The sequence below is a fragment of the Cricetulus griseus genome, chromosome 7 (genome assembly GCF_003668045.3).
Source record: "Cricetulus griseus strain 17A/GY chromosome 7, alternate assembly CriGri-PICRH-1.0, whole genome shotgun sequence".
Classification (NCBI taxonomy): domain Eukaryota; kingdom Metazoa; phylum Chordata; class Mammalia; order Rodentia; family Cricetidae; genus Cricetulus; species Cricetulus griseus.
In genome coordinates, this window is record NC_048600.1 from 129,116,040 (window position 1) to 129,131,353 (window position 15,314).

The window sequence follows — 15,314 nt, forward strand, 5'->3', positions numbered from 1 at the left end:
TTAAGGCTGACAAGACGCATCATGCTTTGGCTTTTTTTTTTTTTTTTTGTCTGTTTTGTTTTGTTTCATTTTTCTAGTAAGAGTTAGTATCTTTGCTTTTGAGATTTATTTTCCCAACCTTAAATATTACATACATACACCAGAAATGACATAGCTGCAATATGCTCAACGGCATCCTCTACCTGGAGCTTCACATTATGAAAAGCTTAGAAACTTGTAAACCTCTGGGCCTGTGGGGTGGGGTGCAGCTCCCACTGGCCATCCAGCCTCCCTCCTCCGACTGCGCTAGCAGAGTCTGTAAGCCAAGGCAGACAGGAGCCACTGGATAGGAAGAGGCCCTGCTGCTGGCCTGGTTTGTGCAGATGCTCCTCTGGCCTCAGCAGGGACAAAACGAGGCTGGATGGAGCAGGTGTCAGTACAGCCCGCACAGGCAGGTCTGGGCAGGACTGACTGCCAGCTTGGACTAGAAGAGCAAGGCACCGACAGCCATTTCTTTCCCAGCAGCACCCTGTCCTTAACTCATGTTTATTTATGTGAGGGCCCCCACTTCTCCTGGGTGTCACTCTGAACCTTAGCTTAGTCCCAATCTCTCTTAGAGAGTAAGGTCAGCAGGCCTAAGGGCGGTAACGCACTGCCAGGCCAGAGCAGCCATAGCTCCAAGAGATGGAGGTACGGGGGACTAAAGGACCCAGTGTGGCAGCACGAAGGTGTGGATGTGGGGAGGCTACAGTCAAGCTGGAGAGGAGGGGCCGGGAGCATTGCAGGGGCAGCCACACTTCATGCAAGGCACGTCCTCCCTCCTGACCTGTGCAGGGCCCTCAACACCCCACCTCTGACCTGAGAAGGGACAGACAGCTAGGGGACAAGTGCCAAGACATTCTGCCTAGAGCAACAAGAGGAACGCCAGCGGAGTCTCAGTGCCTCAGGGCCCTGCCATTGAGACTTCACTGAGGGAGAGAGCGCAGCATCTCGGGACACCTCTTGCACTTCATCAAACTTGCCGCTGCAGGGAGGAGAGGGCAGTGGAAGGCTCCAACTGGGGACAGGAAGGGGCAGGGACAGGGAGGGGCAAGATCTCAGGAAGGGAAGGAGCAGGCAGCGGCCGGCCTCTCCCACCATGACACTCCTTTCTCAAGCCCTGGAAGCTACTTGTCCTCTGTGCTCTCCGGCATGCCTGCCTCAAGCAGGGCAGCACGGAACTGTGTCAGGACCCCCCGGATGGTCTTGATGAAGCCCTTGGAAAGAGGGAAGAGGGGAAAGCCGATGTCAGGGTAGCCGCTCTTCTCGGGCAGGAAGCTGCGGTAGCTCTTTCTCCTCCTCTTTGGTCTAACGCTGGGCGGTGCTGACGCATCAGGGGCTGTCTCAGTCTGCTCTGTGTGGTCCCTACTGGCTGAGGCCAGGCCCTGGGCACCACCTTCTGAGTCTGAGCCCTGGGAGACCTCCCCAGGGGCCATCCCTACATCCTCAGGCTCTTCTCGGCCGGAGTCTGAGAGTTCAGCTGCAGCCAGGGGCTCCAGAGAACTGCTGTCCTTAGGGCCCCCGTTGGGCAGTGCCTGGGCCCTCTCCAGCATGGCATGGGTTTCCAGCCATGACTCAATGCGGTTCACCAGACGCCAGCCACCCACACTGAAGTGCTGCCGGATCTCCTGCTCGAAGACCTCAGGAGGCCGTCGCACCAACTGGGTCATGGATTGCACCACCCGGATCAGTGCCATCTCATTGTAGCAGCGGCTGTTTTCATAGCCTTCCTGCAGGCCTCGGTCACTATCAAAGCCAGCTTCGTTGTAGTATGGTTCATTTACCAGGATCAGACCTGCAGAAAGATTCCTTCAGTAAGTGGGGTAAGCCCACAAAGGCAGGCTTGGGAATAGCCTGTCAGCATGTCTGCCAGCCCATCGTACCTTGGATGGAGATGAGCACCTGGAGAAGACTGGATTTGCTTGTCCACCTCTCCGTCCCCTGAAACACAAATCAAACCTTCACGTCTGCCCCAGATGGACCCCAGCCCCACACTACGCCGCCATCTCCACTGGAGCCCATTCTCACCTTTCCAATCCAGGTGCCCAGGAGGCTGACGCACACCTTCCCATTATCATACAGGTTGGGGTTCAGGCGGCCACTGCACTGGGAGAGGTAGCAAAAGTGGGGGGGCACCGCTGGGTAGATGTTGGGAAGCTGAATGTCAAACAGGTAGAGGCCATCTTCGTAGGGAGTCCGAGTGGGGCCCTTGATTAGTGCTGAGAAGAGGTCCTGGAAGGGAACACAGAGCTGGTGTCTCAGTTCCTTGACCTCCCAGAGCACTGTGCCGATGGGGGGAAGGAGGAGGCTGCACTCCAAAGTCACAGCCATGGAGACTCCAATCCAAATGTCTGCTTTCCCTTCTGGGGACAGACAGAGGTGTAGCCTCACTGCTGGAAGGATGGTACTGAGGGCTAAGCTCAACGGCAAGGACTGGCAGGGGCCAGAGGAACTATGACATCCAGGATTCGCCATTGTATTTCTGCATGTATGTGAATGTGGGCACACGTGCCAGGGCCCTTCCACCAGGTCCGAGGCACCGTGGGGAGATATCGTGAAGTCATGGGAAAAGCACCAACAAAAAGTAGGTGCTCTTACACTCCCTCAGCAAAGCTGCACCAAGCTGTTCTCTGAAAGAATCACCCAAGTGAAACAGGTGTCCCTGGGAAGCTTGAGCAAGGAATGGGTGCGGCAGCTTCCACCTGGAATCCCAGCACTGGAGACGCTGAGTCAGGAAGACACTGACTTCCTGGCATGGGTCCACCAGGGCAGCTGCATGTGGTGGCAAACTACAAAGAGCCCTACGCTGTGGTGGCCTTGGGGACAGCACTGTTTGAGATAAGGTCCCTGGAAGAGGCCTCGGGTTTGGGGGATCAGGGAATACAAAAGGCAGCCAAGTTCCTCTTAGGCTCCAATCTTAGATGGATTCAAAGCTACTTTTGTTTTGTTTTCTGAGACAGGGTTTTCTATGTAGCCCTGGCTGTCCTGTTCTGTACATCAGGCTGGTCTTAAGAGATCTGTCTGCTTCTGCTTCCCAACTGCTGGGATTAAAAGTGTGCCACCACCACCTGGTTACTTTGTAGAGGGAGGACTACCTGGACCCTCAAGTGTGCAGGACGACATTCTGAGACCTCAGGTGACTGAGCCACATCCCTGGGAATATGGCAAGGTGGGTGCTGCTCCATCTTAGTGCCCAGTGGTACTCATCCCTGCCTCCCCAAGCTCCCAGCAGCCCACTTGCCATTCTGTCCTCAAAAGTCTTGACCATGATGCCATCGGGCAGTGAGGTGGCCAGCAGAGCCATCTCCTTTCGCACTGTGCTGAAGAACTTCTTGGCTTCCGGAGGCTGGAACTCAATCTTCTTGAAAGAGTGGTTTGCTGCAAGGAAAGAACAGTCAGGTCCTGACCCGAAGCCCCATGGGGGTATGGCCTGGGAGATTCTGGATGGTGAGTGGGCCCAGGTGCCTCCCACTACTATCTTTACTATCCCCTAGGGCAGGGAGGTAGTGTGTGTGTGTGTGTGTGTGTGTGTGTGTGTGTGTGTGTGTGTGTGTGTGTGTGTGTGTGTGTGTGTGTGTGTGTGTGTGTGTGTGTGGTGTGTGTGTGTGTGTGTGTGTGTGTGTGTGTGTGTGCGTGCATGCGTGCATGCGTGCATGTGTGTGTGTGGGGGTGTGCGTGTGTGTGTCTGTGTGAGTGCGTGCGTGTGTGCGTGTGCGTGTGCATGTGCGTGTGCGTTGGTGGGGATAAGTACTCAGTCTACAGGTGTGTTTGCAGAAACAGGAGTTCTGGGGATGAGGAAGGATGGCAGACATTAAAGCCAACTCACAGGGTGCAAACTCTAGAACAGAGAACACCTCGCCCTTGGCACTGGTGAAGGTGACACCAGGTTTGCCACCACACTGTTGGCAGAGCACAGGAGTCTCACTGGGCCACTCGGCCTTCACTGGTGACTGTGCCTCAGTTTTATCTTCCTTGCGCTCTGTGTCGGGCACTGCTTCCATCTTCTCCTCCTCGGCGATGGCCACATTGTCTAGGGTCTTCTTAAGGTTCTCCTGTAGCTTCTTGATGTCATCCAGAAACTTCTTCTCCCGGGTTGGCTTCTCAGGCTCCACAGTGGGTGAGGTGGGGGACCCTGTGAGCAGCTGCTCCACAGTCATGTTCTTGAGACTCTCCAGGATCTTGATGGCCTCTTTCAGCTCCCGGAAACTCTTGGGAGGCCCATCCTTGCCAGCTTTCTCCATCAGCCCTGCCACGGGGGCAGCCATGGCCACGGCTCCCTGGATGGCAGCGGTGGCTGCCTCTTCACTGATTACCACACCCTTGTCCTCCTCAGGGGCTGCCGGCTGCTCTGTGGGTAGGTTGGCGAAATCTTCTATCTTGGGGTGTTCATCATCTACCAGCCCATTGTCCGTCTCCCAGCTGTCACTGTCATCTTCCCACTCGTCTGAAGATGCCCCACTGGTGCTGCCTTCTACCGAATCGTAGTCTGACTCCTCGATCTCGGACTCGATGTTGTATAAGTGCTGGAGGCAGAAGACAGCACCTCAGACAGAACTCTGGCCTCTTTCCTTCCTGTTGACAACTCATTGTGGCCTTGGTGACCCCCTCCCCTCCTCTGTTTTCAACTCTGCATCTGAAACCCTGTTTATCCAGTTCTCTGCAAGGGGCCCTTTGCCCACCGTCTACCCTAAGATGTATGAGAAGCCCGGCTAATGCCTGCACCACCTTCTCTCAGACTCTGGGCACTCAGGACCACAAGGAAACCTCAGCAAAGCAGGTGCACTAAAGCTGGTCACACTGTGCTCTGTGCTCCCCTAGAATTGTTGCCAAGGTGAGGAGGGAACAAGCCATTCTCTGCCCCCTTGGCCGGCCCTCTTGTGTTCACCAGGAAAGGGGAGCTGGAAAGCATGGGAGAGGGAAGGGGACCAGCTAGGGACAACTGAACTGGGGCCAGCCTTTTCTTACTCTCTTCTGTCAACAGTTACCCTACAAACAGCAGCAGGAAACACCCTGCACAGCTCAACACGGTGTGTGGAGAATCTAGACCAATCTAGAAGTTTGGGAACCTCGAAGCTGCGGGATCCAGTCCTTGGAGCTAATGTGTGAATGCTAGTGAGCCACCTTCAGCAGCAGCGAGCAGCCCAAGAGGCCAGGGCAATCCATGGCCGGTAGTCAGGCTCTTGCCAGCCTCACCTGTGGCAGGATGATGGTTTTCGAGTTGTCAGCCCACACCACTTCCACCTTGCTACTGACGTCCACTCGGGCCACCTGGCCCACTGATGGCTGAAGGGCAAAGGGGACAGAGTCAAATGGGTGACAAGGGATGAAGCTCCCAGGTGGCATCCACATCACCCATTCCCTGGCCTGGCAGCAAATACTAAATGGCCTTTCCACTGCAGCAATTCTCTGCCCACAGCCACTGTTCTTGCCTCCCTGGCGTGGGTATCTTGCCTTCAGAGTTTGTTTCTGGCCCTCTGCCTAGAATCTCTCTTGACTCTTGACCTCTCCCAGCATCCCCACCTTTTGCTCAAGGTCTCACTCAAGTTCCATCTCCAAGCCTGACTAGACTCTGCTGCAGCTGACTGTGTGGTGCTCACAGTTGCAAAGGATGGAGGGTTACACATCTAGGGAGTGACTGGCAGGGCCCAAGAAGCCCAAGTCCTGCAGATGCCTGGGCTGCCTGTCTTTGATGCAGGCCATGCCAGCCATCCGTGGATATCCCAGCTGTAAAACTCTGAGGTCTTAGCTCCTGAAGCCCCCTGGGGGCAGTGTCAGGGACTGCAGGCACTGCCCAGAGCAGGAATTTAAGAGTACACCTACCTCATCCTCCTTGGGCAGGGCTCCATCCTCAGTGTTGCCGATGCGGATCACAATATCAGTCGTGCGGAAGCGAAAGTCAGGGTGGTCAGCGATGTCGTAGACACTCACATCCTCCTCTTCTCCAATGAGCTGTGACATAAGCCGGGCTGGCATGAGGCAGGGCCTGCCCTCTCCCCCAGAGACTACCCAAAGGAAGGAGGACAGCAAGCTCACCTCCACATCATCCCCACTGGGCCGGAGCTTGAACCACTTCACCATGCACGTACGGCCAACATGGTCCCCGGACTGCACCACACCATAGACAGCAGGGTCTGGACAGCTCTGGACTAGGGACATCAGAAGGGACACGACCATCTGAGAAGCCCTGGGGTGCCTGCCTGAAACCACACTTCAAACCACACAGGCTTCCCCAGGTTTGTTAAAGACAGACCCCCAGCCAAAAGTACTCATAAACGCCAAGTCCCATCCCCACTGACCCCTGGTCTGGTCTAGTGTCCCACTGGCCACCCTGAGGGTTAGCACTACCTCTCTTGTCCACCACAAAGTCTCCAGGGCAGAATTCATTGTTGTCAAGATGGTGCACCGGGAAGAGGTCATTGGAGCGGATGTTGCATTCTACAGAGCCATCCTGCCACATCACATCAGCTGAGGTCATCGTAGTCACGACCTCCACAGCCACCCTGCCAAGTACAGGCCCGTGAGCCACGCAACACATATACAAGAGGTGACCTTCTATCCCTTCTAGGCCTACCTGAGTCTCACCCTGAGCGGGCAGGGTCAGAGCGTCTAGTGTGTATAAAGCTCACACCTGTGTGTGCACCATGCCTGATATATTCTCTGGGGCCACTCAGTGCCCACCCGTAAGGGAGAAAGGACTTGGGCAAATGTGAGATGACAAAAAACAGAAACAAAAACACAGGGGCTGGAGAGATGGCTCAGTGGTTAAGAGCATGGTTGCTCTCCCAGAGGACCCAGGTTCAATTCCCAGCACCCACATGGCAGCTTACTACTGCAATGAATAAAATGAAGTTAAATAAATTATTAAAAAAAAACAAAAACAAAAACAGTGCGCCACCTGCCTACACCATAGGTCTCCCATCCACCAAGGCCTGCCTGCCCTAGCCACCATCCTCCGGGTGAGGGTGGGGGTGGGAGCACCGTGAAAGGCTCTCTCCTGGGCCCTGCATAGCATTTACCTGTCTCCAGGCTTGAAGTCGCGGGTAATCTTGTTCTTCTTCCTCTTGTGCTTCCGCTTCAGGTTCTTGATGGACAAGGGAATGCTTTTCTTACGACCGGTACCACTGCCACTCTGGGAGGAGGTGGTAGAGCTGGCGGAGGAGGTCACTGAGCTGGTGTCATCTGTGTCATCAGCAGCCTCGTCATCTGCATCCTGCTCTGCTGAGTGGTGCAGCCCATCATCTCCACCCTCCTTCAGCAGGAAGGGGGGCAACGGCTCGCCTGTCTCCTGAGGCTCCTCGGGGCCCTCGTCCTGCATCTCCACTGGGCTGGCTGACCCATCAGGTTGCTCCTCAGGGCTAGTGGACCCTACTTCACTCCTGGCCCTGGCTTCTCCTTTCTTGTCCGGGTCCCCCATGGAATGGTCCCTAGGACACTGGGTATCTGGGGCGCAGGACATGATCCTCACAACCTGTTTCTTCAATAGGCGCTTCACCTACGAGAGCAGAGCAAGGAGAGGGAGTTGTGGGGTGAGTCAGGCAGGGGCCCACCCTGGCCCCAGGCATTTCTGTCTTGGGGAGTAGAGCTATGAACACCTAAGTGGCCAGCAAGGGTCCTCATGGCTGTCCCTCAAGGCCTAGAGCCCAGACCCACCTTGCTGACTGTGGAAATGGCTCAGGCCAGTTCCATGAGTGCCCACACCCACCCACCTCAAGGACATACCTTCTTGGCCATAGAGCCCTCCCCCTGGGCGCAGTTTTTTTCTGGACATTCCCAGGCAATCTTGGCCGGCTCTACCTTGGCTGGGAAGACATATAGACAGCGTTCCCCAAGCTGCCGCTGAGCATGGTCAAAGCATCCGAGACGCTTCACCCTGGAGAGAAAAAAGTTTGGATGGACTGGTAGGACGCTTGGCCCTCTCATGCATTGATGACCCAACCAAGATATGCTGGGGATGAGTCCCTAGGGTTTTGGGGGTAGGGGCATGCTCACCTGCCTAGGTTTTCCTGAGTGATGACAGAAGGTGGGGGGCTAACGCTGTCCGTGCCCCCAGGGCAGAAACTCTTGGTAATCCATGTGACTTTCAATTCCACAACCTGAACCTGGGGACAGGTGAGTGGGACAGGGGTGTGGTCAGAGGTGGACTTTCAAGGTCTGCAACACCACTTACAGATACACTGTAACCACCTACTCGTTAGGAGTGGTGACCACTCTCCCTGAACAGAGCAAAGGGAGGGATCTCTGCTCATCAGCCACCCCTCATGATTAGCGCCTAGGCTGCTCCATGCTCAAATCCCTTTCAGGTCTCCAGGGTTTGGGACCTGGAGAGCAGGTTGGAGGGAAGCAGCTCAGCCCCGAGGCCTAGAGCTTTCAGGCCACCAGTTATGCCCTTACCTCCTCTACCACCACACGGAACTTGCTCTTGGTGCTGAGTACAGGCTTGACTCCCGAGAGCCACTGGACACTTGAGAAGATCTTAGCAGGGCCAATAAGCACTTGGCCTGGGTAGAAGCCATAGGAGTCATCAAAGAAGAGGCCCTGCAGAGTGAGGCAGAGGAAAACGCACCTGAGTAGACCTCCTTGGCCAGTGTGCTCTGTGCTTGCCTTGCAGGACCCATACAACAGGGCCTTCGGGCTCCTTGCAGCATAGTCTATAGAGAATAAACTTTCCAAGCCTGATACAAACTGGGTGCCCAGGAATCATTAAAATGTAGCTGCAGACTGTTGTAGGACTAACAGACTCTCACACGATGTGACACTGGGGTTGGGGGTCATGCACTAGGATCAGAGCTCTACAGAGCAGCGGCACACACACATCTGGCTAGTCACACACCCCTAGTACAAACTGCATCCATGGGCTGGCACTTCCTGCCCCACTTGACTGTACTCAAGGTGGAGAGAGAAGGACCGCAGCAAAGCAGCACACCTGCAATCCGAGCACTCAGAAGGTGGGATTTTGTGTTGGAGGTTAGCCTGAGCTACAGAATAAGACAGCCTCAAAAAGCAAAATAAGGGGCCAAAGTAGTTAAGAGCACTGGCTGCACTTGCAGAGGACCCAAGTTTAGTTCCCAATACCAAACTTGTGGCTCTCAATCACCTCTAATCCCAGTCCCAGGGCATCTGACACCTCCTCTTGCCTCCATAAACTGCTACAAACACATTCTCCTTAACACCCCACCCCCACCCAGGCAACCATCCAAATAAAACCACTAACAGACTCAAATGCAGACTAATATTTTCTGTCCCTGCCCAGGCCTCCAGCTGCTCTGGTGCACACTGGGCCCTTGTCTCACAATCTCTTTCCCAGCCCCAGACAGTTCCCATGCCCGAGCAGGTGAGGAAAAGAAGGAGAAGGGTGACTCCCTTTGGCAGAGCACACGTACCGAGTCGCTGACGTGTGGGCAGACATCGTAGAGTTTGGCGCCATCTTCTGTGTTCATGGAACACCTGAAACAGGACAGAGGCTTGGTCTCCACTGGGGCACAGCACACACCAACACTTACAGCCTAGCCCTGTGTCAGTGCCTGCCACCACTGACACATACAGAACACAGCACCAACCCTCAGACACCTAGACGAGACATTTACCAAGCTCAGGTAGCCCAAAGCTGTAGCAGAAGGGAGGCCACAGATTTAGCCCTGGGACACAGGTGCTGAATGTCAGCAGGTCCTGTCCCTGTCCTGGGCCACACCTGACCTCACAGCTCCTGAAGAAACTCCTTGCACCACCCCCAAGCTGACACCTACCTGGCACCATTAGACAATTTGAGGATGATCTGGTTCTTCAGGTCATAAACCTTTCCTAGCCAGCAGTCATAGGCAATGTAGTCTCCATACATGAAGGGCTGCAGACCAAGGACATAAGGCAGTGAGAAGGGGCACAGGGCCTGGGACTTTCTTCACTGTGCTAAGATGTGGAAGGAAGGTTCTAGATAATTTATTTGCACCGCATCCCAAGCCCCTTCCCAGTGAGTAGGCAGCAGTAGTGTGGGAGTATCCCACAGCAGCCAAGGAGACTGGTGTGGTTGGGAGGTGGGCTTTGTGGACAGGCAAAGCCTTGAACAGAAAGATCAATTCACCAGGGACACTGAAGGCAGTGTTCTCACTGCGGGAGGAAAAAAGTGCTCAATAAACAGAAGGCAGACAGACCAAAGGAGCTTCCTAGTTTGGGACAATTAAAGCTAAACATGTGATGAGGGAACTGTACTATAAGCAGCTGAACAAAACAGAACTCGGGTGCACACTCATCTAAACAGGGCAGCAGGCACAGCTCTTCCACACAGAAGAACGCCAACCAACACAAATGAGGGATGAGGACCTCTGATCACGCACCGTCTGACTGTGAGAATGGTGGCCCATTTAGGTGGCAACATGCCCAAGGATAACGCTGGTAGATGACTATTTGACAAGGATGCTGACTGTCTGTGGGATATAATTAATTACTCACTGAGGGCAATGGGAGAGGACTGTGTAGAACAACCTGACCTGAGTGACTATCCCCAGCAGCAGTGTAGCTACTGGACATAAAGCCAGGGACAACTCCATGCATGAGCTGCTGAAGGTGAGGGCCACAATACTAAAAGCATCACTGTTCAGGATGTGGGAGGAGACAGACTGGGGAAGCATTCCAGATGGAAAAGAAAAGGAAGAACTAACAAGCAAATGCCAGGTGTCTTCCTGAATGTGGTCAGTGCCCAAAGGGAAAGGACGCTGTTGGGATAGTCAGGCTTAGGCAGAAAGGTGGCATTCGTTGATCACTTATCTAGTGGCTGTATCCAAATCTTTGGAAAGGACAAAATCTAGTGAGCGGGGATGCTGGGGGCTGGGAGGTGCTGGGTGAAGATGACTGGAGTAAGCGGGAGAGGTTAACAGCTGCAGACACCAGAGAAGTGGGCACACGAACACAGCACTTTTGGGTAAGTCTAAAGTCATTTAAAAAAATAAATTAGTAAAAGAAACATGTTTTGGGCCGGGTGGTGGTGGGGCATGCCTTTAATTCCAGTACTCGGGAGGCAGAGGCAGGTGGATCTCTGTGAGTTCGAGACCAGCCTGGTCTACAAGAGCTAGTTCCAGGACAGCCTCCAAAGCCACAGAGAAACCCTGTCTCGAAAAAACAAACACCCCCCCCTTTTGTTATGGGTAAGTACGTGGCCACATGTGTGTATGTGTGCCATGTGTGTGTGCTTGGTGCTCTCAGGGGTCAAAGGACAGAGTCGAATTTTCTGAAAAAGGTCCTCAGCAAGGATAAGTACTCTTACCTGCTGATCCAACTCTCTAGACCTCTTGTTTTAAAAGTTAAGTGTTAGATGGAACTGGAGAGATGGCTCAGCAGTTAAGAGCAATCAGTGGCTGCTCTTACTGAGGACCTGGATTCCAGTCTCAGCACCCACATGGCAGTTTACATCCATCGGTAACATCAGTTCCAGGGAATCCAAGTCCCCCTGATACCAGACATGTAAGTGGTACAGACCATACAGAGACAAAGCAGCCTCACCACATTAAACAAACATCAGTGTTGGAGGTGAGAAAACAAGCCAATTAACCACATTTGTCAGTGATCTGTGCTGATGCCAGGAGGAGCACACCCTGACCTCATGCCCAATCGCTCAGTTGCAAGGACAACACTGAGGATTCCAGGAGCAGGCAGGCCACAGGGAACAAGCACGGTGCTATTTGACTCAGCAAGACTAACTTGGCAGGAGCAGCACAGATGTCAAACAGCCAGGGTGAGAGGCACTTACCCAGATGTGCTGGAGGTCCTTGCTGTTGACAGGGTAGATGATGCAGTTGGTGCCAATGAGCTTGACAGCACAGTCAATGTTCACGTCGATCACTGTGCCACACTGACTGTCCTAGGGGAGGGAGAAAATATCCTGCAAGGCTGCCATGGCACACCGCACCCACCCACTCACTCCCAAGTGCCCTCCACTCCCCGACCAGGCAGCTCTCTCTCCTCCAGACAAGAGTGGGAACAGACAGGCTCAAGACTCAGGATGGGATGGGGATGAGACTCACGGTTGAACGCATGTGGCGGACCACATCCCGGGGTACCACAGAGCGGTCCTCTAGCTTCAGCTGTAGAGAAAACATGAGTGAGAAGCATGAATGCAGCAGGTCTGAAGGCAGAATGCACTCTCCCTAGGGTTTATTTAACTCATTCTAAAATGCAAACATCCGGATGAGTTAAATCCTTCTCCAAGTGCCTGCCCCCGACCCTGGCTGATCAGTGCTCAGGATTGGGTGGGGGACTGGCATGACACAGGGCTGTGGCTGGTCCCACTGAAGCCAGCTATCACTGGAGACCACCCTTCTAATCTGAGTCACCCTGCCTGCCCAGCTGCAGCATGCTCCTTATCTGTGGCACTGCAGAGCCTGTCCTGACCCATGGGAACCCCCAGCAACTGCCACCTATTGCCACCAAACTCCTGGATGGCCATCAACAGCCCAGGGAGAGCTGGTTCTCTGCCTGGCCATTTTTTTTCTTTAAAAAAGATTTTATTTATTTATTTTTTATGTATACAACATTCTGCTTCCATGTATATCTGCACACCAGAAGAGGGCACCAGATCTCATAACGGATGGTTGTGAGCCACCATGTGGTTGCTGGGAATTGAACTCAGGACCTCTGGAAGAGCAGTCAGTGCTCTAACCTCTGAGCCATCTCTCCAGCCCCGTGCCTGGCCATTTTGTCTTCTCTGTTTTTGGAGTCTCCAAATCTGGGCCGCTCCTCTGCCGCTTTTCAGCAACCTACGAGTGATGGAGAGGTCTCCACCTTCCCAGCTCAAAGACTGGTAACCCAGGCTGGAGAGTGGCTCAGCGGTTAAAAGCACTGGCTGCTCTTCCAGAGGACCCAGGTTCAATTCCCAGCATCCACATGGCAGCTCATAACTGTCTATAACTCTAGTTCCAGGGGATCTGACACCTTCACACCAATGCACATAAAATAATTAAAAAAAAAAAAAAAAGGTCTGGTAACCACACCCCAGGAAGAGTTATTCCCTCCAACTCCACCCAACCCAGTACCCCCATCAAAGGCCTCTCCTCTCTCAGCTGCAAAAGGTGACCATCAGAAGAGCATAACAAAACACTGAAAAGTGTGATTCTAGCACAAGGTCACTGACAAGGAAGCAATTCGTCCCACCTCCCACCAGGAGCAGTGGGGATTACTATATGCCATTCTCTTGGCCCTGACAGTTTTGAAAGGGGACAGGCCAGGCTCTCCCTCCCTCACCCTTTGTGACTTTCTCCCTTCACGCCCTTGTCTGTCTCCGCCACTTTAAACATGTCTGTGCTCTACAGCGTGGGTGCTGTCACAGGACGCCACTCTACCTCAGTGCCCCTTTTCCTTCTTTGCCCCAGCATGGGCTATCCACTTCTCAAAGCCCTCAATGTTCCCCTTCTGTCGGTACCTGCTGTGACTTTGAGGGGCATCCTCTGCTCTGCACTACAGGCTCCAGGCTGGTTTCTGGACACTGCATGTGTTACACCCTTGAGGGGCCCAAACTCCATGAAACACGAATTACCCTGACTCGAGAAAGCCGCTCGTTCAAGGTCACATAGCTCACAGAGGCTAGAGCCTGGCCCTGAACTCAGCAACCCTGCTCCTGCCCTCTTCTTTCACCACACACAACACTTAAAGCTGCAGAGACAGGACAGAGTCTGTCTGCAGAGACAGGACAAAACTGTCTCCAGTGGTCCACACATTCTCAAGCAGAGTTTTCCCCTTCCATCGTGAAAGGTCAAGTACTTCAGTCACAGGTGCCAGCGTCACCAGGAAGTGAACATCAGGACCGCACTGCACCTGCTCGAGTTGAAAAGGAGATTCTACTGCAAAACTAGGGCTATGAAGCAAAAAAACAAGTCCCAACCTCCAAGGGATGCCATGAGATGTTGCCATCACAACTGTCACCAGAAGCAGAGCTGAGTGGAACCTGTAGATTTTAACTGTTATAGCCTCTAACATGCTCAGCAACTCAGGGCTGGCCAGTTAATGTTTAGCATTTCCTGGAAAGCATCAGTGAGCAGACGTTTTGGAACAGCTGGAGAGAAGCCATGACACCAAATGTTAGACTCTGTGTGGGAGAAGTCATGGGTGGCATGAAATAAACACGGGTCACTTTGGGTACATGTAATGGAATAGGGCAAGGGGCAACCTCATTGCCTCCCATGGAAATAATTCAGGGCCATGCTGTGGAGGAGGGAGGCCAAGCGGCTTTAAGAGACTCACTGTCCACACAACAGGGGATGCCTAAGCACCTGTGTCCAGCCCCTGCTCTGCATGCTCCAGCTCCAGGGCTGTGAGGGAAGCAGAGCACACACAGGCCAGGCCATGGACAGAGCTACACAAGATGCAACATGAGGGTTATAAGTCGGCCACTCTGAGGTGACATCTAACTACAGACCTGGGTGAGTAAGGCAGTGAGCCTCCCAGAGACAAGAGCAGTGTCTGGAGGCTGGAAGGTTACTCAGGCCCTAGGACTGTCCATCCTGAGCAAGGCATAAGTCCCCATGGGCCCCGAGCCAAGGTAATATACTGAGACCATCTGCTTGCTGACATGGGAAAGAACTGGTTCTGTGATTTTTCAATCTTCTCACCCCAGGGACATTTGGAAATGGCTGGTGACATTCCAGGCTGTCACACCTGGCAGATGCTGTTGAGGCCAAGGTTTGTTGTACATCTCATGATACAAAGTACAGCTCCTGCGTTGGTGATGCACGCCTTTAATCCCAGCACTCGGGAGGCAGAGGCAGGTGGATCTCTGTGAGTTGGAGGCCAGCCTGGTATACAAGAGCTAGTTCCAGGACAGCCTCCAAAGTCACAGAGAAACCCTGTCTCAGGAAAAGTGTCCAGACTTAGAAACCTGGGGTGCTCAGGATGCTGGGAAACAAGGTCATCTCTACTATCTCCACTGCACCCCATTTCTTGCCCCCCCCCAATTTAAGACAGGGTCTCATTGTGTAGCTTTGGCTGGCCTGGAACTGACTTTTTAAGACCAGGCCAGCCTCAAACTCAAGAGGTCTATCTGCCTCTGACTCTCCTGTTGGGATTAAAACTATGTGACATCTCTTTTTATTTTATTTATTTATTTATTTATTTATTTATTTATTTATTTATTTTTGGTTTTTCAAGGCAGGGTTTCTCTGTGTAGCTTTGGAGCCTGTCCCAAACTAGCTCTTGCAGACCAGGCTGGTCTCGAACTCACAGAGATCCACCTGCCTCTGCCTTCTAAGTGCTGGGATTAAAGGCATGCACCACCACTGCCCAGCCTCTCTCTCTTTTTAAAACTGATATATAAAAAC

The 15,314-nt window shown here is 53.4% G+C and overlaps 1 protein-coding gene across 1 annotated transcript in view; it reads right to left on the bottom strand.

The window, feature by feature from the left end:
* Nucleotides 1-31: 31 nt before the first annotated feature.
* Ube2o (ubiquitin conjugating enzyme E2 O) overlaps nucleotides 32-15,314 on the bottom strand; it is a 42,446-nt gene continuing 27,163 nt past the window's right edge. Inside the window, 17 exon segments of the mRNA XM_027425585.2 lie at nucleotides 32-1,813; nucleotides 1,902-1,959; nucleotides 2,047-2,250; nucleotides 3,260-3,396; nucleotides 3,845-4,541; nucleotides 5,212-5,301; nucleotides 5,839-5,967; nucleotides 6,052-6,164; nucleotides 6,364-6,518; nucleotides 7,035-7,510; nucleotides 7,738-7,888; nucleotides 8,008-8,117; nucleotides 8,410-8,553; nucleotides 9,399-9,462; nucleotides 9,762-9,859; nucleotides 11,756-11,866; nucleotides 12,030-12,089. Coding sequence (XP_027281386.2) covers nucleotides 1,146-1,813; nucleotides 1,902-1,959; nucleotides 2,047-2,250; nucleotides 3,260-3,396; nucleotides 3,845-4,541; nucleotides 5,212-5,301; nucleotides 5,839-5,967; nucleotides 6,052-6,164; nucleotides 6,364-6,518; nucleotides 7,035-7,510; nucleotides 7,738-7,888; nucleotides 8,008-8,117; nucleotides 8,410-8,553; nucleotides 9,399-9,462; nucleotides 9,762-9,859; nucleotides 11,756-11,866; nucleotides 12,030-12,089 — 3,465 coding nt within the window. The 3' untranslated portion in view covers nucleotides 32-1,145.